Below are 24066 nucleotides of genomic sequence, written 5' to 3'. Positions count from 1 at the left end.
GAAAGAAAGGAGCTCAGGCATGCAGAGCATCAAGAATGCAGATGCACCTAAGAAGGAAGGGAGTTAAGGAAGAGAGGAAGGAAGGGAGGTAAAAGAGGGAAGGTGTGTGGAGGAGGCACTCACGTTTTGTTCATGTTGGAGTCAAGAATATTATGACGGCGGCTGTTGACGTATACCCCCGTCTCATCCATGTCCAGGCCTGGCAAGTGACCGTTGGGCACCTGTGAAGATGCAACTCTTAGTTTACACCTGTTTACCTTACCACTGCTACTTCCACACTTGTTTACCTTACAGCTGCTGCTTACACAACTGTTTACCTTACAGTTGCTGCTTGTACATCTATTAGTTCACACCTCTTACTGATAGCACCGAGTACATTATATATTTTTTCAGTGTGCACAGGATCAACCAAATCCTGTAGTTATCTTTGCCAGCTGTAGGCAAAAGGAACTCAAGTCATCTAGTGGTGGAATGTGGCCCTAGATCATCCAGTGACCATTGTGCTGTGGCATCCTGATTTGTCAGGAGTAAGGGGTAAAGATTAGGGAGCTGGCTCAATTACCTCGTCTGTTGTAATTATTCAATTAGACTGTGTCTTTGTTCACCCTATATCTGCACACCTGTTCACTTTACACCTACTCTTAAACATCCGTCAGTTCATACCTTTTTACCTTATCTCTGCCTTCACATAGTTTACAGTTCATATAAACTTTTCAACAAACTTATATGATAACTTGCATTTGTTAATTATGCTGAACAAAAGTAACACCTATCTCCTGTCTCTCTCCATGTCTACTCTCTTCTTTTCCTTGCATTTTATCTCTCCATCCAAATGCAATTCCCCCCACTCCATCTAAACTCTCTGCCCCAACATTTTCCCCTCTCTGAAAGCCCAACTCTTTTTTCCATTCCCTCTCAACTGTAGGGCCCACCAGACCCGCTACTTCCTGACTGCTGCTTGTGTGCTTTTATCAAGTACATACATGTTCTTAACTTTTACAGTCCAACATGCTGTTTAGTTCACAAAGTGGTCTGTAGAGGCATTCTAAAGGTAGGACAAGTTAGTGTTTCAACACGTCATGAGTGTGGCAAGTACTGACCTTGTAGCCCTCTGGTGGAGGTTTATAAGGAGGGGCAAAGCTGAGGTCAACGTAGCGTTCTGATTGGTCGATGGCTCTATGATCTTCCTCCTCATTGGTAGTGGCGTAGTTCCAGCTGGTGGCCTGAACCTTGTGTCGAGAGTGGTACGGAGGAGCTGAAAAAAAGAAAAAAACTTCCATTACTGAAATCTAAATACAAAATGTTTATTTTACCCCTTAATCTGCTGATGATGTAAATTTACACCAGATAAAATAGGTCTGCGTCATATTAAAAAAGTTAAGTGTTGTTTGCAGGGCATTGTGGCTGCCAATAAATGCCATATACAGTGGACCCCCGGTTAACGATATTTTTTCATTCCAGAAGTATGTTCAGGTGCCAGTACTGACCGAATTTGTTCCCATAAGGAATATTGTGAAGTAGATTAGTCCATTTCAGACCCCCAAACATACACGTACAAACGCACTTACATAAATACACTTACATAATTGGTCACATTGGGAGGTGATCGTTAAGAGGGGGTCCACTGTACATTCCTTTACACGTGCTTTGTGTTTACATAGGTTTAGTATGATTTAAAAATAAATATATGTGAAATATGATTGAAAATATTGATGTGTGCAAAACAAATGATCCACAAAAAATTATTAGAAAAACTTAAAAACAATAGTAAAAAGTTTTTAAAACACCAACTTCTTCCATGCATCCAACACTCATGCTGCCATAAAATGATCACAAATGTCACCTTCAAACCTTCATATCTCCATAAGTAATTGTCAGATTTCACTCACTCTTTTTTATTACACTTCTAAATTCAGTTGTTGTTTTTTCTTTTTTTTTTTTTTGCAAAGGCACCAAGGGGCATGTTTATTTTAGACCCTTTGGTTTAAGGCCATGCTAGTAAATGAATTCGTCATTAAAGGAGGAGCATACTATAATGGCAGTGGGTTTGTACATGTATTAACCATCTTGGATATTGTTTTAATGTTACCTTTGCCCCATTTATAACATTTCTGTTATATTTTTTAATGTTTATACAGTAGTGTACTGTATATTGTAATAACAGAACAGAGGCAATCAGTTTTAATATATGTACATTAGTATTTAGGCATGCATATCGGTCAGAGAGTCCATCATAAGTCCGAGTCGTCGGTAAACGAGTACATTGCTAAGTGAGGAAAGGCTACATATATATGTATATGTATATATATATGTGTATATATATAGCTCTAATATACATCAGTATTTAGGTATGCATATTGGTCAGAGCCCATCGTAAGTCCGAGTCGTCGGTAAACAAGTACATCGCTAAGTGAGGAAAAGGTATATATGTGTATATGTATATGTGTGTGTTTATATATACAGTGGAACCTCGGCTTACAAATTTAATCCGTTCCGTGGACTTGTTTGTATCCTGATTTGTTCGTATGCTGGGTCAATTTTCTTTATTTAAATGAAATGAAATGCAATTACAGTGGAGCCCCGGTTAACGATATTTTTTCATTTCAGAAGTATGTTCAGGTGCCAGTACTGACCGAATTTGTTCCCATAAGGAATATTGTGAAGTGGGTTAGTCCATTTCAGACCCCCAAACATACACGTACAAATGCACTTACATAAATACACTTACATAATTGGTCGCATTGGGAGGTGATCGATAAGCAGGGGTCCAATGTAATTCGTTCCAGCTAAATTCCTGCTCTCAGGAGGCATGACAAAATAACCCTAATATCAACTCTACGACTTATTTATTTGTCACAATTCATCTAATATGACATAATAAACAATATAAAAAACATAGAAACCTGATATACACGTATACTCTAAAATGAATAAAATACAGTGGACCCCCGCATAACGATGGCATCACATAGCGATTATTTCGCATACCGCTTACTTTAATTGCAAAAATTTTGCCTCGCATACCGCTTAAAAACCCGCTTACCGATTTTCATCCGAGACGCGTCCAATGTGCGGCCTGAGCCACGCTCACATGTTCCGCCGGTGGCATTGTTTACCAGCCAGCCTCCGCGGTAACATCCAAGCATACAATCGGAATATTTCGTATTATTACAGTGTTTTCGGTGCTTTTTCTGGAAAATAAGTGACCATGGGCCCCAAGAAAGCTTCTAGTGCCAACCCTACAGCAATAAGGATGAGAATTACAATAGAGATGAAGAAAAAGATCATTGATAAGTATGAAAGTGGAGTGCATGTCTCCGAGCTGGCCAGGTTGTATAATAAACCCCAATCAACCATCGCTACTATTGGTGGTACAGCTGCTGCTGCTGCTGCACTGTCAGCTGCTGCTGCTGCTGCACTGTCAGCTGCTGCTGCTGCTGCACTGTCAGCTGCTGCTGCTGCTGTAGCACCGTTGTTGGTGTGGCTTATTGAGAATACCAAGAAACAATTAACCCCAGAGGATTTGCCACCCAGGATAACCCAAAAAAGTCAGTGTCATCGAAGACTGTCTAACTTATTTCCATTGGGGTCCTTAATCTTGTCTCCCAGGATGCAACCCACACAAGTCGACTAACACCCAGGTGAACAGGGAAAAATGCCTGGAACTAGTGCTCATATTGGTGAATTTAAAGCCAGCAAAGGTTGGTTTGAGAGATTTAAGAATCGTAGTGGCATACACAGTGTGATAAGGCCTGTTCTGGAAGAAAATGCCAAACAGGACCTACAGTACTCAGGAGGAAAAGGCACTCCCAGGACACAGTGTCTCATCAGTCATTGCTGCATCTTCAATAAAGGTAAGTGTCATTTATTCTTCATTTAGTAGACTAGTACATGCACAATATATACTGTGCATGTACTACTCTACTATTGTGCATGTATCCTTCTCTTTGTGTGTGGGAAAATGTATATTTCATGTGGTAAAATTTTTTTTTTTCATACTTTTGGGTGTCTTGCACGGATTAATTTTATTTCCATTATTTCTTATGGGGAAAATTCATTCACATAACGATTATTTCGCATAACAATTACCCCTCTTGCACGGATTAAAATCGTTAACCGGGGGTCCACTGTATATCATTACGTGGACGGCGAAGGGAGGAGGATTGTGGTCGCGAGAGTGGTTGCTATGTACAATATTTATGTTTATCTCATTACGCTACGTACCTGGTCTATGCTTATCAATGATTTCTTGCTTTAATTCAATGCAAATCATCCTCTTTTTCTTCTCGGCACCGTCCTTTGCACTTGCTTTCTTAGGACCCATGGTTAGAAGAAAGAAATCTGGCTAATTCGCCAGATTTCTTTCTTCTAACCATGGGTCCTAAGAAAGCAAGTGCAAAGGACGGTGCCGAGAAGAAAAAGAGGGTGATTTGCATTGAATTAAAGCAAGAAATTAACTGCACGAAACATAAGGAAATCACGAGAATTCCTTGGACCGCGAGGGTAGTTCGGTAAGCACATGTACATTGGTGACCATTGTGGTGGTGTTGTCAAACTAAATTATATGCAGTACATACATAGTATTATTGTTATTATTATATTGTTATTATTATATTGTTATTATATGTAATCATTACCATTTATCATTATTATTAGTACATACGTATTATTATAATAATAATCATTACAGTATTATTAATTTAGGGACCTGGAGCACAGATCCAGTTCCCTAGATCAAGAGCCCCCTCACCATGTACATACTACTACTACTACTAATAATAATAATAATTATTATTATTATTATAACAATAACAATAATAATACAATATAACAGTAATAATAATAACAGTAAGGAGAAACTTCAAAAGGCAGCCAGTAGTTGGTGCCACCATCAGCAAAACATTGGTAACCACTACTAGTACACTTTTTACCTGTTGCTGCAGATTCTGAGTGCACGTAGGAAGAAGCCTATAATTACACCACGTTTGGTTTTGGTGTCGTGGTGAGAGTAGAAGTGGAGAAGATCGTTTTGGTTGGTGGGTTTTCGATAGACTTTAAAACGAAGTTCGTTGTCAGCTTTGCAGAGCAGAACATCAAGGAAAGGAAGAGTGTTGTCGACTTCTTCTTCAAGCGTGAACTGGATTGAAGGCTCGACCTGGTTGAGCTTGTCTTGGAGAGCTTGAACGTTGAAGCGTTTAGGAGTTATGAGGAGAATGTCGTCAACATAACGGAGCCAGGTGACAGATGAAGGAATAATGGTGGAGAAACGTTCGGCTTCTAGATGTTCCATGTATAGGTTCGCCAGGACTGCACTGAGTGGCGAACCCATGGGTAGTCCAAAAGTCTGCTGAAAGAGGTGATTTTCGAAAGAGAAACACGTAAAGCCAACACATAGTTCAACAAGGTCGATGAAATCGCTGGCTGGAATGGGAAGATCAAGTGAATCATCAATTTTCCTGCGCAAAAGATCGATGGCTTGTGTAGTAGGTACTTTGGTGAATAGGGAAGTCACGTCAAGGCTGGAACGTTTCTTGTTCCTGATGTTGATGTTGCGAATGCGATTGAGAAGATCACCCGAGTGTTTGAGATGTGCTGGACTGATAGTGCCCAAGAGTTTAGAGAGGTGTTTTGCGAGAATTCCTTGAAGAAGAAGTCGACAACACTCTTCCTTTCCTTGATGTTCTGCTCTGCAAAGCTGACAACGAACTTCGTTTTAAAGTCTATCGAAAACCCACCAACCAAAACGATCTTCTCCACTTCTACTCTCACCACGACACCAAAACCAAACGTGGTGTAATTATAGGCTTCTTCCTACGTGCACTCAGAATCTGCAGCAATGAGTTCCTTGAGGAAGAATGCACTATAATTGAACAAGTATTTTCTAAACTCCACTATCCTCGTCACTTCATCAGAGACTGCAGACGGCGGGCATCAAACATCTTCAACACACCCAGAGAAGACACTGCCGAGAAGAGATACATAGTCCTCCCAACCAACTCCATTGCCAAACATGTTTCCAACATCTTTGCCAAAACATCATTCCAAGTATCTACCTCCACAACCACGACCATCAAGGACATCACCAGTAGTAGACAGGACAAGCCTCCATCCTCTGCAGGGGTATACATAATCCCTTGTAATGACTGCAACAAATTATATGTGGGCGAAATATCAAGAGACCTCCAAACACGTATTTCAGAACACCAATATGCAAGCAGGACTGACGATACAAGGAATGCCTGTGTACAACATCGCAATTCACACAACCATTTAGTTAACTACAGAAACTCAAGACTTATAGCCACAGAAGACAACACTCAATACAGAAGAATCCTGGAATCATCGCTCATCTCTACAACCAACAATTTCAACCAGAACAATGGCTTCTATAACATAGCTGAACCACTCGCCAAGAAACTTCTTCATCGCTATCCCACATAAGAACATAGAACACTGCAGAAGGTCTACTCAAAACTTGTCCAATACCCCTGCCAAGCTACCCAAGACTCTATAACCCCACCTGGTAGATCATCAGCTGCAGCATTCTCCACCTGACCTCAACATGACTATAAATACTCTCGTACCTTCCAACCCCAGATAGATCCGTGTGTGACTTGAAAAAGCCCACTGTGTGGGTGAAACGTTGTCAATAAAGGATCACATTATACTGCATTTGTGTTTATATTTCCATTGTGTCGGTATTTTATACCATTTATTTCCATCGTGTCAAACACTGCAGTAGAAATGGATCCTTCACACAGAGAATACCTGGACCTTCTTCTAAAAGCTTACTCACTTCGCAACAGACACAATTTTCTTCATGATTGCATCCAAGAAATGGTCTTACCAAGATCTACTCCTCCTCAAATTGCCAACATCAAGCCACCTTTCTCCGCTACAGCTCGGACCTACCTTGAAGAGTGTGCAGATGACTTAAACAATGCTACAAAGGAAGCTTTTCTCCAAGCCAGAACACTAGGCACAACACTCCGGGGCAACATGAACAGACACACCGCTGAAATCATTCGCAGCAGAGTTACCACAGCGAATGTTCAACAGAAGATCAGACTTGCTAGGAAACTACAAACACTCTGCGATAATAGTAATTGGAAAAGTTTAGGAAGACCTGAAATTATTCAAAATCTTTCATCTCATCCACTGCCAACCACAGAAACTGAAGCCCTCAGCTTAGGCCTCAAATTCGCAACAGGAATTACGAAACCAAAACAAGACCTCAATTTCATCGCCAAAAACTACAGACACAATGACTCCGACTTCCAAAAAGGCTATCTTCAAGGCATCATCTCAGCAGCCATCTCAACACGCAGCTCCCCAGTCATACCTCGACGTTACATCAATGCACTCAAAGGTTTAGCAGAAGACACGACCATCAGGGTCACCACCGCTGATAAAGGAGGTGGTGTTGTTATCATGAACACTGACGATTACAGGAACAAAATGCTCAATCTACTTAATGACCCAGATACCTACAAACCTCTCACGACTAACCAAGTGGACAACCTTACTAAAACTTTTCTTCAAAGGACTCGCCACATTCTAAGGGGCTCACAACAAGGGAAGAAACTTCTGCACACCATGCCCAGCAACCCCAGACCTGCCAGAATGTACGGCCTGCCAAAGACTCACAAGCCTGGTATCCCACTGAGGCCCATATCCTCTGGAATAGGCAGTGCTCCCCACCAGCTCTCAGGAATTCTCGCAAAACACCTCTCTAAACTCTTGGGCACTATCAGTCCAGCACATCTCAAACACTCGGGTGATCTTCTCAATCGCATTCGCAACATCAACATCAGGAACAAGAAACTTTCCAGCCTTGACGTGACTTCCCTATTCACCAAAGTACCTACTACACAAGCCATCGATCTTTTGCGCAGGAAAATTGATGATTCACTTGATCTTCCCATTCCAGCCAGCGATTTCATCGACCTTGTTGAACTATGTGTTGGCTTTACGTGTTTCTCTTTCGAAAATCACCTCTTTCAGCAGACTTTTGGACTACCCATGGGTTCGCCACTCAGTGCAGTCCTGGCGAACCTATACATGGAACATCTAGAAGCCGAACGTTTCTCCACCATTATTCCTTCGTCTGTCACCTGGCTCCGTTATGTTGACGACATTCTCCTCATAACTCCTAAACGCTTCAACGTTCAAGCTCTCCAAGACAAGCTCAACCAGGTCGAGCCTTCAATCCAGTTCACACTTGAAGAAGTCGACAACACTCTTCCTTTCCTTGATGTTCTGCTCTGCAAAGCTGACAACGAACTTCGTTTTAAAGTCTATCGAAAACCCACCAACCAAAACGATCTTCTCCACTTCTACTCTCACCAAGACACCAAAACCAAACGTGGTGTAATTATAGGCTTCTTCCTACGTGCACACTTTTCACCTGTCTAAACATAAGTAATCTATTAGTATTAGGTTAATATGCCTGAAATGCCTCAGCATGATAGAGGCTTTCTTTGCTCCAATCATATTATATGTAAACACACATTGTAACCTTTGCAAAAAAATAAATATTTTATTTATTTATTTACTTATTTAACCCTTAAACTGTCCAAACGTTGATCTACGTTTTTTCAACATTTGAAAGTATGTAAAAAAATGTAGACTTTTTTTTTTTTTACATTTAAAAACATGTAAAAAACTTAGATCTACATTTTTTTTTGTTATATTTGAAAATATGTAAAAAAAACATAGATCTACTTTTGGAGCACTACGCATGTGAACGTAGATCTGGTTGGACAGTTTAAGGGTTAAGGAACCTCCCTTGATGGGGAAGTTTGCATCCTGAAATTTCGTTCATATCCAGAAGCAAAAAATCAACAGAACGACGGTTTGTATCCTGAAAAATTCTCATGGTGGGGCGTTCGTAAGCCGAAGTTCCACTGTGTATATGTGTATATATGTATGTATGTATGTATGTATGTATGTATTTTATTTTATTTATTAGCACACTGGCCGATTCCCACCAAGGCAGGGTGGCCCGAAAAAGAAAAACTTTCACCATCATTCACTCCATCACTGTCTTGCCAGAAGGGTGCTTTACACTACAGTTTTTAAACTGCAACATTAACACCCCTCCTTCAGAGTGCAGGCACTGTACTTCCCATCTCCAGGACTCAAGTCCGGCCTGCCGGTTTCCCTGAACCCCTTCATAAATGTTACTTTGCTCACACTCCAACAGCACGTCAAGTATTAAAAACCATTTGTCTCTATTCACTCCTATCACACACGCTCACGCATGCCCGCTGGAAGTCCAAGCCCCTCGCACACAAAACCTCCTTTACCCCCTCCCTCCAACCTTTCCTAGGCCGACCCCTACCCCGCCTTCCTTCCACTACAGACTGATACACTCTTGAAGTCATTGTTTCGCTCCATTCTCTCTACATGTCCGAACCACCTCAACAACCCTTCCTCAGCCCTCTGGACAACAGTTTTGGCAATCCCTCACCTCCTCCTAACTTCCAAACTACGAATTCTCTGCATTATATTCACACCACACATTGCCCTCAGACATGACATCTCCACTGCCTCCAGCCTTCTCCTCGCTGCAACATTCATCACCCATGCTTCACACCCATATAAGAGCATTGGTAAAACTATACTCTCATACATTCCCCTCTATATATATATATATATATATATATATATATATATATATATATATATATATATATATATATATATATATATATATATATATATATATATATATATAATATCTTTTTCTTTCTTTCAACAAATTGGCCGTATCCCACTGAGGCAGGGTGACCTAAAAAGAAAAACAAAAGCTTCTCTTTTTAAATTTAGTAATTTATACAAGAGAAGGGGTTACTAGCCCCTTGTTTCCGGCATTTTACTCGCCTCTTACAACATGCATGGCTTACGGAGGAAGAATTCTGTTCCACTTCTACTACTACAATATATATTGCAGTATTTTCTACATTGTATATTCCTGTTTTATTTAATGTAGTTTACTGTGGTATTTTCTGTGGTACGTGCCATGGTATTTACTGTGGTACCGGGTCAAAAGTGGGAGTCATGATATAACCTACATTGACAGTCATGCGGTAAACCCGTAGGTGATGTGCCTAAGATCTGATGAGGCCATGTGTGTTAAGTCCAAAAGAAAATTAAGTCAGACTCTAGATATAACATGATGTTTTAGACAACTTTTACTGTCAAAGTTATATCCAAAATGAAGAATCTGCAGAGAATAGTTGCTCTTGACCCTTCCTTTACTGAGATCAATCCTGCCTAGTAAAGTAAAGTTTATTTCTTTGTAAAGGTTACAATGTGTAATTACAATTTTGATTTGCTCTGAGTACAAAGATAGCCACTATCACGCCGAGGCATTTTGGGCAAACTAATCCTAATACGTACATAGTAACTAATTAAAACTAGATAAGATAATAGTACATAGTAACTATACTTAAAACTAGACAAGTTTCGGTTAACTGTTTTACAATCTTAATTAAACTTAATACAAGTGAGAGGTAGTAAGGTGGAGTAGGGGTCGGTAAAATAATCTTGAAATTACACACAAAATCTACCTTACAAGTAATGGTAAAGGTGGTAATATTTTATGGATTGGCAGAATTAAAAGCCAGGAGGTCACATAGTAAAACTAATTAGTAGATGTTTTGGCTGATTTGGTTAATATTGAGAGATAAGATGATTTTATGGATTGGCAGAAATAAGAGCCTAGAGGCCACATAATAAAACTAGTTAGCAGATGTTTTGGTTGATTTGGTTACTTTTCTCTGGTGCTGTATAATCCCTGCAAGTTTAGCACTTTCTCCTGGATATACAACATTTATTAATGAAACCTATACTCCAAAACTTGACTTTTACTCACTCACACACACACACACACACACACACACACACACACACACACACACACACACACACACACACACACACCCATGGGGGTCTCGAAACATGGAGAGCCAAGATGATGGAAGTGGTACTGGAGAACCTCATGCATCAACATGTTAGAGACACTACCAGAGAGAGAGGAGAGGATGAACCAGCAAGGTTGGACCTTGTATTCACCATGAGTAGTTCGGACATCGAGGGTATCATGTATGAAAGGCCCCTGGGAGCTAGTGATCATGTGGTTCTGTGCTTCGACTACATAGTTGAGCTCCAAGTGGAGAGAGTAGCAGGAATAGGCTGGGAAAAACCAAATTACAAAAGGGGGAACTACTCAGGCATGAGGAACTTCCTTCAAGACATTCAGTGGGAGAGGGAACTGACAGGAAAACCAGTACAAGAAATGATGGACTATGTAGCAACAAAATGCAAGGAGGCAGAGGAGAGGTTTGTTCCCAAGGGAAACAGAAATAATGGGAAGAACAGAACGAGTCCTTGGTTCACCCAAAGGTGTAGGGAGGCAAAAACTAGGTGTACTAGAGAATGGAAAAGGTACAGAAGACAGAGAACTCAGGAAAATAAAGAAATCAGCCGAAGAGCCAGAAACGAATATGTACAGATAAGAAGGGAGGCTCAGAGACAATATGAAAATGACATAGCATCAAAAGTAAAGACTGACCCGAAGCTGTTGTACAGCCACATCAGGAGGAAAACAACAGTCAAGGACCAGGTAATCAGACTGAGGAAGGGTGATGGGGAATTCACAAGAAACGACCAAGAGGTATGTCAGGAGCTCAACACAAGATTTAAAGAGGTATTTACAGTGGAAACCAGTAGGACTCCAAGAAATCAGAACAGGGGGGCACACCAGCAAGTGCTGGATGAGGTACATATAACCAAGGAGGAGGTGAAGAAGCTGCTATGCGAACTTGACACCTCAAAGGCGGTGGGACCAGACAACATCTCTCCATGGGTCCTTAAAGAGGGAGCAGAGATATTGTGTGAGCCATTAACAAAGATCTTCAACACATCATTTGAAACTGGGCAACTCCCTGAGGTATGGAAAATGGCAAATGTAGTCCCAATTTTTAAAAAGGGAGACAGACATGAGGCACTAAACTACAGACCTGTATCTCTAACGTGTGTGTATAGTATGCAAGGTCATGGAGAAGATCATCAGGAGGAGAGTGGTGGGGCACCTGGAAAGAAACAAGTGTATAATTGACAACCAGCACGGTTTCAGGGAAGGAAAATCCTGTGTCACAAACCTACTAGAGTTTTATGACAAGGTGACAGAAGTAAGACAAGAGAGAGAGGGGTGGATCGACTGCGTATTTTTGGACTGCAAGAAGGCTTTCGACACAGTTCCTCACAAGAGGTTACTGCAAAAGCTAGAGGACCAGGCACACATAACAGGAAAGGCACTGCAATGGATCAGAGAATATCTGACAGGGAGGAAACAACGAGTCATGGTACGCGACGAGGTGTCAGAGTGGGCGCCTGTGACAAGCGGGGTTCCACAGGGGTCAGTCCTAGGACCTGTGCTGTTCTTGGTATACGTGAACGACATAACGGAAGGGATAGACTCAGAAGTGTCCTTGTTTGCAGACGATGTGAAGTTAATGAGAAGAATCGAATCGGACGAGGATCAGGCAGGACTACAAAGAGATCTGGACAGGCTACAAGCCTGGTCCAGCAACTGGCTCCTTGAATTTAACCCTGCCAAATGCAAAGTCATGAAGATTGGGGAAGGGCAAAGAAGACCGCAGACACAATATAGTTTAGATGGCCAAAGACTGCAAACCTCACTAAAGGAAAAAGATCTGGGGGTGAGTATAACACCGAGCATATCTCCTGAGGCGCACATCAATCAGATAACTGCTGCAGCATACGGGCGCCTGGCAAACCTACGGATAGCGTTCCGATACCTCAGTAAGGATTCGTTTAAGACTCTGTACACCATCTACGTCAGGCCCATACTGGAGTATGCAGCACCAGTTTGGAATCCACACCTAGTCAAGCACGTCAAGAAATTAGAGAAAGTGCAAAGGTTTGCAACAAGACTAGTCCCAGAGCTACGGGGATTGTCCTATGAAGAAAGGTTGAGGGAAATCGGCCTGACGACACTGGAGGCCAGGAGGGTCAGGGGAGACATGATAACGACATATAAAATACTGCGCGGAATAGACGAGGTGGACAAAGACAGGATGTTCCAGAGATGGGACACAGACACAAGAGGTCACAATTGGAAGTTGAAGACTCAGATGAATCAAAGGGATGTTAGGAAGTATTTCTTCAGTCATAGAGTAGTCAGGCCGTGGAATAGCCTAGAAAGTGATGTGGTGGAGGCAGGAACCATACATAGTTTTAAGGCGAGGTATGATAGAGCTCATGGGGCAGGGAGAGAGAGGACCTAGTAGCAATCAGCGAAGAGGCGGGGCCAGGAGCTGTGACTCGACCCCTGCAACCACAAATAGGTGAGTACAAATAGGTGAGTACGACTTCAAAGAGACCTGGACAGACTGGACACCTGGTCCAGCAACTGGCTTCTCGAATTTAATCCCGCCAAATGCAAAGTCATGATGATCGTGGAAGGGCACAGAAGACCGCAGACGGAGTATAGGCTAGGTGGCCAAAGACTGCAAACCTCGCTCAAAGAGAAAGATCTTGGGGTGAGTATAACACCGAGCATGTCTCCGGAAGCACACATCAACCAGATAACTGCTGCAGCATATGGGCGCCTGGCAAACCTGAGAACAGCATTCCGATACCTTAGTAAGAAATCGTTCAAGACACTGTACACCGTGTACGTCAGGCCCATACAGGAGTATGCAGCGCCTGTTTGGAACCCGCACTTGATCAAGCACGTCAAGAAATTAGAGAAAGTGCAAAAGTTTGCGACAAGGTTAGTTCCAGAGCTAAGAGGAATGTCCTATGAAGAAAGGTTAAGGGAAATCGGCCTGACGACACTGGAGGACAGGAGGGTCTGGGGAGACATTGCGCGGAATAGACAAGGTGGACAAAGACAAGATGTTCCAGGGAGGGGACACAGAAACAAGAGGTCACAATTGGAAGTTGAAGACTCAGATGAGTCAAATGGATGTTAGGAAGTATTTCTTCAGTCATAGAGTAGTTAGGAAGTGGAATAGTCTGGCAAGCGATGTAGTGGAGGCAGGAACTATACATAGTCTTAAGACGAGGTATGATAAAACTCATGGAGCAGGGAGAGGGAGGACCTAGCAGCGGTCAGTGAAGAGGCGGGGCCAGGAGCTGAGTCTCGACCTCTGCAACCACAATTAGGTGAGTAGGTAGGTGAGTACACACACACAGGAGGATGAGGGAGGGTCAAGTGGAGGATGAGACGGTGAGGGAGGGTCAGGTGGAGGATGAGGTGGTGAGGGAGGGTAAGGAAGAGGATGGGGTGGTGAGGGAGGGTCAGGTGGAGGATGAGGTGGTGAGGGAGGGTCAGGTGGAGGATGAGGTGGTGAGGGAGGGTCAGGTGGAGGATGAGGTGGTGAGGGAGGGTGAGGTGGTGAGGGAGGGTCAGGTGGAGGATGGATCAGTTAGCGGAGACGGAGTTGAGCAAAAGGAGAGAGGAGGGGGGTATAAGGTAGCAGGAGGTGTGAGAGGGTGAAAGAAGGTAGGGGAAGGTGTGAGAGGGTGAAAGAAGGTAGGGGAAGGAAGTGTGTTAGGGAAGAAGGTAGGAAAACGGTATTAGAGAGAAGGTAGGAGGAAACGGTTGGGGGAGGGTGGAACCAGGTGAATGGAAGAGGAGAAAGCAGGTGAGTAGAGGAGAGAGGGAGGGAGGGGGAATGTAGGCATGCCCAGGCTTAGAGAAGCAACACACGCAGCAAATAACTCGTGCTGGGGAGGAGGATGGGATGAGAAGGTTAAGAGGGGGGGAGGGTTAAAGGGGAGGGGGAGAGGCTGAGATGAACTGCTCCCTCAAGGCAACATTCCAAGATTTACAACAAGGATATTTCTCGCCTAAGACATTTTTACCCTGGACCAACAGTAAGATATGGACACTAACTAAAGACATCACTCACACGTACACTAAAACTAATCATTTGCACACACACACAGCTAAGACTCGACCCCTGCAACCACAAATAGGTGAGTACACACACAGTAGCGGGGCCAGGAGCTGTGAATCGACCCCTGTAACCACAACTAGGGGAGTTCACACTCAGAGTTTATCCAAATTTACAAATATAACAAAATTACGCACAAACGTCACTGAAATGTACACTAAAATTAAATACCAAACGTTTCAATCTGTCATAAACCATTATTAAGTCGTGTTTCAATCAAAGACTTAAATTTTCTGTTGTCATTTTATTTTCCATTTTGTTGTGATATGTTACCTTAAATCTAGCCTCAGAATACTAAATGCTATTTGGCGATTGAAGTGGAGTGGAAGCAAATACCAGACACGGTTTTAGGAGTGAGTCTGACAGTAAGGTCGGTTCGTAAGAGTTAGGCGAACACAGGAAGCTAGACACACTACATCAGTCAACTGCAACTGCACAATCCAAGTCAACATGATTTCAGAACAGGATGCTTCTCACAACTGCTGTATCATTGCGACTATGGTCCTAGATACACTAGAAGACAAGCCAATGTAGATGTAGCGTACACAAGTCTGCCGAAGGCACTGACAAGTGCAACCATGGTGTAAATACGCACAAAATTTATGCAAAGTAAGTTACTGGGAAGGTGGGCAGATAAACATTTAACTTCTTAATAGAATCCAAAGAGTAATAGCAAATAAAGTGAAATCAGAGGTTGTTGCAGTGAAAAGTTTTGTCCCCCAAGGCACTGAATTCGCCCCACTTCTCTAATTCTCATATTTGACAGAGACATGACATAAATCATAGCACTGTATCATCCTCTACAGATGAAACTAGAATCTGTGCCATCCATAGAAGACAACAAACCTCCAAGCTGCTATGCTGTATAATCCTACGGGTTTAGCGCTTCCCCCTTGATTATAATAATAATAATAATAATCCAAGCTGCTATAGACCAACTGTTCCAGTGGACCACTGACAACATTCAACGTGTTTCCTTACACCTGCTGTCCCTGTTCAACTAGCAAGCAAGTAGGTACCTGGACGTCCTCGATGACACACTTTTTTGTGTTATTCTGGGTGACTAACCCTCCGGGATTAAAAATACGAACAAAATCTTATCTTATCATATTTCTTAACAGGTGACATGAAACATGGCAGCGTATTATGTCTAGACACTAGTAGATCAGTTACTCCAGTTGAAAATGATCTTTACTGTTGTTGTATTGGTTTATCCATCAGAGCAGTGATTCACTATACTGTACTGAGCAGTGATTCACTATACTGTACTGAGCAGTGATTCACTATACTGTACTGAGCAGTGATGTTTCAGTAGACTGTACTGAGCTTTGTCACTTTACAGACTCATTATAATTAACTTTGTAACTTTAAAATTAACTTTAAAACATTACAGCCGAGAACATGCAGCTGGTATTTGCCTCGATTAACACCGTGTTGTCCGGTATACAAGGCGCACCGGTATACAAGGCGCACCTTTTTTTCCCCAACAAAAAAAAAAGTCTTGGAAAATCAGCCTGCGCCCTATATGCTCAAGATCAGGGTCAATGGTACACTTTGGGTTAGGTTTTAGCAGTTGTTTACTAACGTTGTTACAAATGGTTGCAAACACTGTCTTGCATGTCCCATATGATCGTGCGCCTTATATGCCGGAAAATCCAGTATTTCTGATAAGTTACACTTTTAATGTACTTTGATGTATATTTGTTATACTCGTTAGAATTACTTGTATTTTATGTATGCCTTTAACATCTTGGAACATAAGTTTGTGTGTGTATACAACCATGTTGTATTAGTCTCTGGTTATAGATTGTCTGAAATGTCGGGTATAACTGGAGACTTTCCATGTGTAGTGTTGGATAATGTCGTTCAACTTTGTAGAACGATGTATCATGTGGGAAATAAAATATTTAGCTGGACTGTGGTTTGTACGTTGGAGTGGGTGTGCTACCAGCAGTGACAGCCTGGTTGATCAGGCCTTGATCCTCCAGGCCTGGTCTGGGAACGGGCTGCGGGGGCGTTGACTCCCGGAAACGTCCTTCAAGTGAACACCCCAACCCCACACAGTCGGACCAGGAGCTGGAACTTCCTTCCCCCCCCCCCCCCACACACACGATCACAATATATAGCATCATAGCTTAAAACACAAAAACAGAAAACAAAAACACTTTAATCTAACATACACAAAATATATGAACCTGTTTGTTCAAATATATGAACTATTTTTGGCAGCCGTGATGAGCTATATAGCTACAAATTACCCATCTAACGAGCCAACTACCCGACGCTTGTTTGCGGCCTCGTGTGGGAGCCCCACACGCAAATTCCACCCTAATGAAAGCTCATTATCAGGCGTAATATAAACAAAACTTAATTAAAATTGCGTATGTAAAGCCATTTGGGGAGGAGGAAGTGGGGGACGAGGAAGGGGAAGTGCAGGAGGGAGGGGAGGCGGAAGAGGAGGAGGAATGGGAGAGGAAAGAGAAAGGGGGGGATGTATTAATATACAATGATAATACACATTTGTGTATTATCATTGTGATTTTTTTTTTGTTTCTTCTAAACACTAGGGAAACTTATTTGATTAAAATTTGCGTTTGTTATTGTATTGATTTTTGTATTCGTTCGCGAAGTTATGACAGCGTGGAACTGTTGGAAGGGGGGAATTAGTGAGGGGGTATGATATCTGTTAATTGATAAGATAAGATAAGAGATAAGATTTCGTTCGGATTTTTAACCCCGGGGGGTTAGCCACCCAGGATAACCCAAGAAAGTCAGTGCGTCATCGAGGACTGTCTAACTTATTTCCATTGGGGTCCTTAATCTTGTCCCCCAGGATGCGACCCACACCAGTCGACTAACACCCAGGTACCTATTTGCTGCTAGGTGAACAGGACAACAGGTGTAAGGAAACGTGTCGAAATGTTTCCACCCGCCGGGAATCGAACCCGGGCCCTCCGTGTGTGAAGCGGGAGCTTTAGCCACCAGGCCACCGGGCCACTCTGTAGTGGTGGTAGTGACCACCACCACAGTTACAAACAGTTGGAAACATTAGGGAACAACTGTTCCCTAATGTTTCCAACCCTGTTGTAGCCTGTTTGCATCCTCCAGTGGAGGAGGCAAACAGGATGCAACAGGAAAGACAACGAAAAGAAGCAGCGCAGGAGACAACAGGAAAAAGGGGCGGTCGCTAAGGGAAGTTGTTTGTGGCAGAGGATATCTGCCACGCTCAGGAAGTGGATATCTGTCACGCTAAAAAAAAATAGAAAAAACTACCCGCCAGTACCTTACCAATAAGCAAGTTGGGCACCACTATACCTACACTTGTGCGGCAACACGCACACACACCCACCATGTGTGTGTGGGTGCGTAGATGTGTTTCTGTCGCTGCACGATCCGAGGCAGGTTTCCCCGCCTCGGATAACCCAAGAAAGTCAGGGCGTCATCGAGGATTGTCTGTCTTATTTCCATTGAGTCCTTAAATCTTGTCCACCACCACCCACGATACAACCCACACCAGTCGACTAACACCCAGGTACCTACCTACTTGCTAGGTGAACGGGGACAACAGGTGTAAGGAAATATACCCAATGTTCCCACCCTTGCCGGGGATCGAACTACGGACAGTGTGTGAAGCGACAGCGTTGCCTATCACGCCACTGTACAAAGTACAACAAATTTATAACGCAGTTAAACTTACAGTTTAAGTACAGGTACATAAATACAGTTACACAAAGTATCATACATAGTAAGATATGTAAATTACCTAGGAAAACCCCAAGTCAGAGAGAGTAACATATTTCCATTGATGTTGAGTTAAACACCAGCTTCTGCAGCTAATCAGAAGAGCTAGTCGCAAATTATCAAATGGAAATTATTATTGCAATTTCTTCAATAACAACAAATTATAACATACATTGCCCAAAACTAAATTCAACCTTTACATTAAGAAACACCAGCAGCAGCTTTGAAGGTCAACTGAAGAGGCGTTTTCTTGCTCTATTTCAGAGCCCAATATATTAAAATATACCAACACATTAACATTAAGTTTAAGCTGTACACAAGTTATGTTACCAAGATAATCAGTGCTGAAGGACTGAAGCCAATCAGTTGAGGCGCTCAGAAATTATTTCACGAAAAACAATATTGTACTTTTTTCCATTTTTTTTTTCGTAAAAAGGGCAAATAACCCATACACACTAAAATTAATCCAAATTTTACTCTAGGAAAGCTTGACCAGTGTCCCTTAACTTTGATTGAAGGTGATCAGTCTTATAGCCTAAAATATAAGAATGAAGTTAAAAGCTCATATACTGGAGCAAGAGGTGAGGTGCAGCAGACGGAGATGGCATTACAGGTGGGCAGGGGCTACTAGTGGAATCGATATTAAAATCTTTGCGTTCAAGTGAATAATCCTGCTGTATAAGAAAAATATTTCAGCAATAAAGTTGCCTAAGTATTGTACATCTGTCTCAGTCAGCAACTGGTCAGTATATTGTATGCCATCATACTTGTTACATACACCAATAGCATGGTATGCTGCTATTGCTAAACAATGTTTAGAATGACCTAGTTCCATTAATGGAACCTGCCCACCTGTGAAGCCATCAACTGCCGCACCTTACCTCTTGCTCCAGGATATGAGTCTCCATCTTCATGCCTCTGCATTAAGGGCTGAGGAACTGAACACTTCAAAATTATCTTTGCACTTCTTCCACTGTCCCCAGTATTAAAAATCTGTATTTGACTGAAGAAGCCTGTTGTGTAGGCGAAACATTTTAACACTTAAGGTACCAATGTGTTGCTCATGTCTTGTCCATCAGATCTCGTAGTCTCCATTCCCCAAGAAAGAAAAAAATTCTTTAATATCTCGTGGATCTTTCTTCCATACATGTAGCGCTGTATAGCCCTTGTGGTTTAGCGCTTCTTTTTTATTATAATAATACTCTTCCATACATGTGACGATTTCAAGAGCTCCTCCTCTACGTGGTAATGAAGACACCTCTGTTACCCTCTTCTGCACCCTCTCTAATTAATCTTAGTCCTGCATGTACAGTAATTTGGGGACAACCTGGACACAATATTGAAGGTGTGGTCTGAGAGATGCGCTTCAGTATGTGTCTTCGACAGCTCTATCAAACCTAGCAGTGTTTTGCTACTCCCAGCTGCACACTGTTTAGTGTACGTAACGTTATTGCTAATGACTACTTATAGTCCTTGTCTTCGTCTATTTGGCTGAGAAAGAGGGACGAGACAGAAGCCGGCAACCACTAATAATCTTATACGGGTCATCTATATGATTAAGACCCGTGTCAGGAGATACTTGTATCCTAATGAGTATTATAACAACCACTCTTGTAACAGAGAAAACGACCCCAAGACGGTAAACAATACGACAGTTTTGAGGACAGAAACACAGAGCGCGAGTCATTTGTGTGAGCATGGTCATCTTCCATCCTCCTCTCTCCCTGCTTCTCCTTTCCTATAACTCTCCTCCTACTCTCCTTGTTTCTGCTCTCCTATCCCTCTCTTCATTCACTCCCCTCCCTTCTTCGCCCATTCTCCCACATTCTTCAGTCTCTCTTACGGTCAAAAACTAAAATCGGATATTTCTCACATCAGTTGTCCAGCAGAGAAAAAATGTTGCTACCAGTGGTTTTGGACCACCAGGGAGGGGCAGGAGCAAGTGTTGCCACTACAGATCTCGGACCACCAGGGAGGGGCAGGAGCAAGCGTTGTCACCACTTGTCTAGGACCAACAGGGAAGTGACCAGAAGAGCCAGAAATGAATACAATTTGAGAGCAACATATCAAACGCCATATCTGAGCCAAAATTAGTATACAGTCACATCAGAGAGAAGACAAATGTGAATGACCAGGTAATAAGGCTTAAGAAGGAAGGAGGGGAGCTCACCAAGAATAGTCAAGACGTCTGCGAGGAGCTGAACAAAATATTTAGGAAGGTATTCTCATTGGAATAAAAAACATTGCGAGAGTCAGAGAGGAAGAGTGCACCAGCAAGTACTGGACACAGTACACACAAAGGGAGGAGAGATGATGAAACTACTAGGTGAGCTACATACCTTGAAGGCAATGGGACCAGAAAACATCTCTCCATGAATTCTGAGAGAAGAAGCAGAAGAACTGTGTGAACCTCTAGCAGCGAACTTCAACATGTCAACTAAAACAGGGAAATTACCAGAGGTCTGGAAAACAGCAAATGTCTTGATATTAAAAAGTGGGGACAGACAGGTAAGATTAAACTACTAAGTCACTGCATAGTAAGGTTATGGTGAAGATTATCAGGAGAATAGCGGAGTACCTGGAAAGGATTCATAAAATAGCAACGGATCTAGAGATGGCAAATCCTGTTTCACAAATATTCTAGAGTTTTGCGACAACTTAAGGAAAGTTAGGCAGGAGGGAGAGATAAAGGTGGGTAGACTGTATATTTTTTTGATTGTATCAAGACTTTCCCTCCATACAGTACCTCATAAAAGACTGGGACAAAAGCTAGAGAAGCATGCAGTAATAACATGGAAAGCCTTACAGTGGATTAAGGAATATTTAACAAGATGGGAAAAAGCGAGTTACTGTCCGGGAGGTGTCGGAATGGGTGAGTATGACGAGTGAAGTTCATCAAGGCTCAGTACTTGTACCAACTGTTTCTTGTGTACGTAAACGACAAGTGTTTCTTGTGTATGTAATAACACGGTGTCTGTTCGCAGATGACGTAAAACTAACGAGAATACAATCAGGAGGAGACGAGGAGAGATTACATATGGATGTGGACAAGCTACAGTTGTCTTGAAAGTGGCTGTTTCAACTTAACCCCAACAAATGCAAAGCCATGAAAACCGGAAAGGGTAAAGATGACCGGAAACAGAGTACAGACTTGGGAGACAAATGCTGCAAACCTCCCTGAAAGAGAAGGACCCTGAGTGAACATAGTTCCGAGCATTTCACCTGAGGTAAACGTCAAAATAACAGCTTCAGTATAAGCAAAACTGGCAAATTTAAGGGTAGCTGTCAGGAACCTCAACAAGGAGATATTTATCTTAAAAGTATGCAGCGCCAGTACGGAACCCGCATCTGATAAAGCAGGTCAAGAAGCTAGAAAGTGCAGATTTTTGCCGGAGGCTAGTCCCAGAACTGAGGGGCACGGGTGACATGATTACGATGTACAAAATACTGAGAGGAATAGACAAGATGAATAGGGCAAGAGAGAAGGGTTTCAGGTACACGAAGGTACAGCTGGAATTTTAAAACACAAATGAATCTTAAGAATGTTAGGAAATATTCACTAGGAAGTGAAATGAACCAAACAAGTGGAAGAAGCAGGATCCATACATAGTTTTAAGAATAGTTTTGACAGGGATCAAGCTGCCACGAGAGTGAAACCAGTAGCGGCCAGTCGAGAGGCGGGACTTGGAGCTTAGACTCGACCCCTGCAACCACACACAGGCAAGTACTTACGCAAGAACGTACATTCACGCAAACTCAGGCACGCACGTACCATGCACCCTCATTCCCAGCACTTACCCACTCTGTAGTCTCCATCAATCACTGCCACCAACACTACCACCACCAACACTACCACCACCAACATCACCGCCGCCACCATCACCACCAACACCGCCGCCGCCACTACCACCACAACTAACAGAGAACCATTAATTATCTAACAGAAACATTTATGTACTGGAAAACTGGAATAAATAAGGAGGGAGGAAGGGAGAGAAGAGGAAGAGAAGATCGGAACAGACAAAGAAAAAAAGGTATCTGAAAGATGTTTTTTGGGGGTCAACGCCCCAGCGACCCAAGCCTCCTGGTGCATCAAGACCTGATCTACGAGGCTGTTACTGCTGCTTGCACGCAAACACACTGGTGAGAAAAGGAAAGGGAATGTACATTATATTTACTGCGAAAAGTCAAACCCGTAGGGATCATACAGAGCCTGGGAAATGGGAGGTAATCACGTTTGATTCGAGGAAGAGGACGGTAGTTCCAATTCCACAGGGTAGACAGTGGTAATATTTATTTAGGACAGTTGTAACATTTAAAGCGGTGGTAATATTCATTTAGGAGGATGGTAATATTTCTCAAGACGAGAGTATCAGGAAGGCACCTCACGACTTATAAACAATGCCACTAGTGCCCATATATGAAACGCTAAACCTGTGTGGAGGTTATTAATTACAAGGAACTGTGGAGGCTCGAGCCTCAGTCTACTGATGTGGCTGAAGCCAAGGTCGTGGAGTAGTAATATTACCACGAGTGTCACAGAGAGGAGCAGGATCCCCCAATGTGCGCCTGGTGTCAAGCCTCAAGCTGGAGAGGGGAGAAGAAAGTAACAGGAAGGATGAACACAAGGAGAGAGGGAGGTGTGATGGACAACAGTAATAAACGTAATTCTTGCAATTATTCTTGTCATTAACAAGTCAACGGGAGAAAGAGAGAAATATGGGAATTGACAGGGATAGAGGGAGAGGGGTAGAGAGGAACGAGAGAAGGACGGCAGAGGGGTAGAGAGGAATGAGAGAAGGACGGCAGAGTAGAGAGGGACGAGAGAAGGACGGCAGAGGGGTAGAGAGGAACGAGAGAAGGACGGCAGAGGGGTAGAGAGGGACGAGAAAAGGACGGCAGAGGGGTAGAGAGGAACGAGAGAAGGACGGCAGAGGGGTAGAGAGGAACGAGAGAAGGACGGCAGAGGGGTAGAGAGGAACGAGAGAAGGACGGCAGAGGGGAACGAGAGAAGGACGACAGAGGGGTAGAGAGGAACGAGAGAAGAGGCAGACAATGGGAAGGAAAAGTTTAGAGTAACAAAAAAAAAAACTAGAGGCGGCCTGAGCAAGACTGGTGCTAACTGCTGCTAATATCTGTGCCTCGTGGGTAGAAGAGAGAGCAGCAGTAAATAAGTAGAAGAGAATAGTAGACATATAGAAGAGAAGAAGCAAGCAGGTAGAATAGACTAGCAGTAAATAGAAGAGAGCAGCAGTAAACAGACAGAAGAGAGAGCAACAGTAAACAGGTGGAAGAGAGAGAGCAACAATAAACAGGTAGAAGAGAGAGCAAC

At 42.8% G+C, this 24066-nt stretch overlaps 1 protein-coding gene across 11 annotated transcripts in view; it reads right to left on the bottom strand.

The window, feature by feature from the left end:
- LOC128692988 (FERM and PDZ domain-containing protein 3) overlaps positions 1–24066 on the bottom strand; it is an 838384-nt gene that overhangs the window by 48873 nt on the left and 765445 nt on the right. For all 11 annotated transcript variants that reach the window (XM_053782415.2, XM_053782416.2, XM_053782410.2 and 8 more), the window contains 2 exons: positions 1101–1255; positions 124–221 (listed from right to left, as the gene is read on the bottom strand). In XM_053782415.2, the coding sequence (XP_053638390.1) occupies positions 124–221; positions 1101–1255 (253 nt within the window). The remainder of the gene's footprint in view (positions 1–123; positions 222–1100; positions 1256–24066) is intronic.

The sequence above is a fragment of the Cherax quadricarinatus genome, chromosome 38, assembly GCF_038502225.1.
Source record: "Cherax quadricarinatus isolate ZL_2023a chromosome 38, ASM3850222v1, whole genome shotgun sequence".
Lineage (NCBI taxonomy): Eukaryota > Metazoa > Arthropoda > Malacostraca > Decapoda > Parastacidae > Cherax > Cherax quadricarinatus.
Note: the sequence above shows the minus strand (reverse complement) of the source record. Positions and strands in the feature narration are given on the sequence as shown.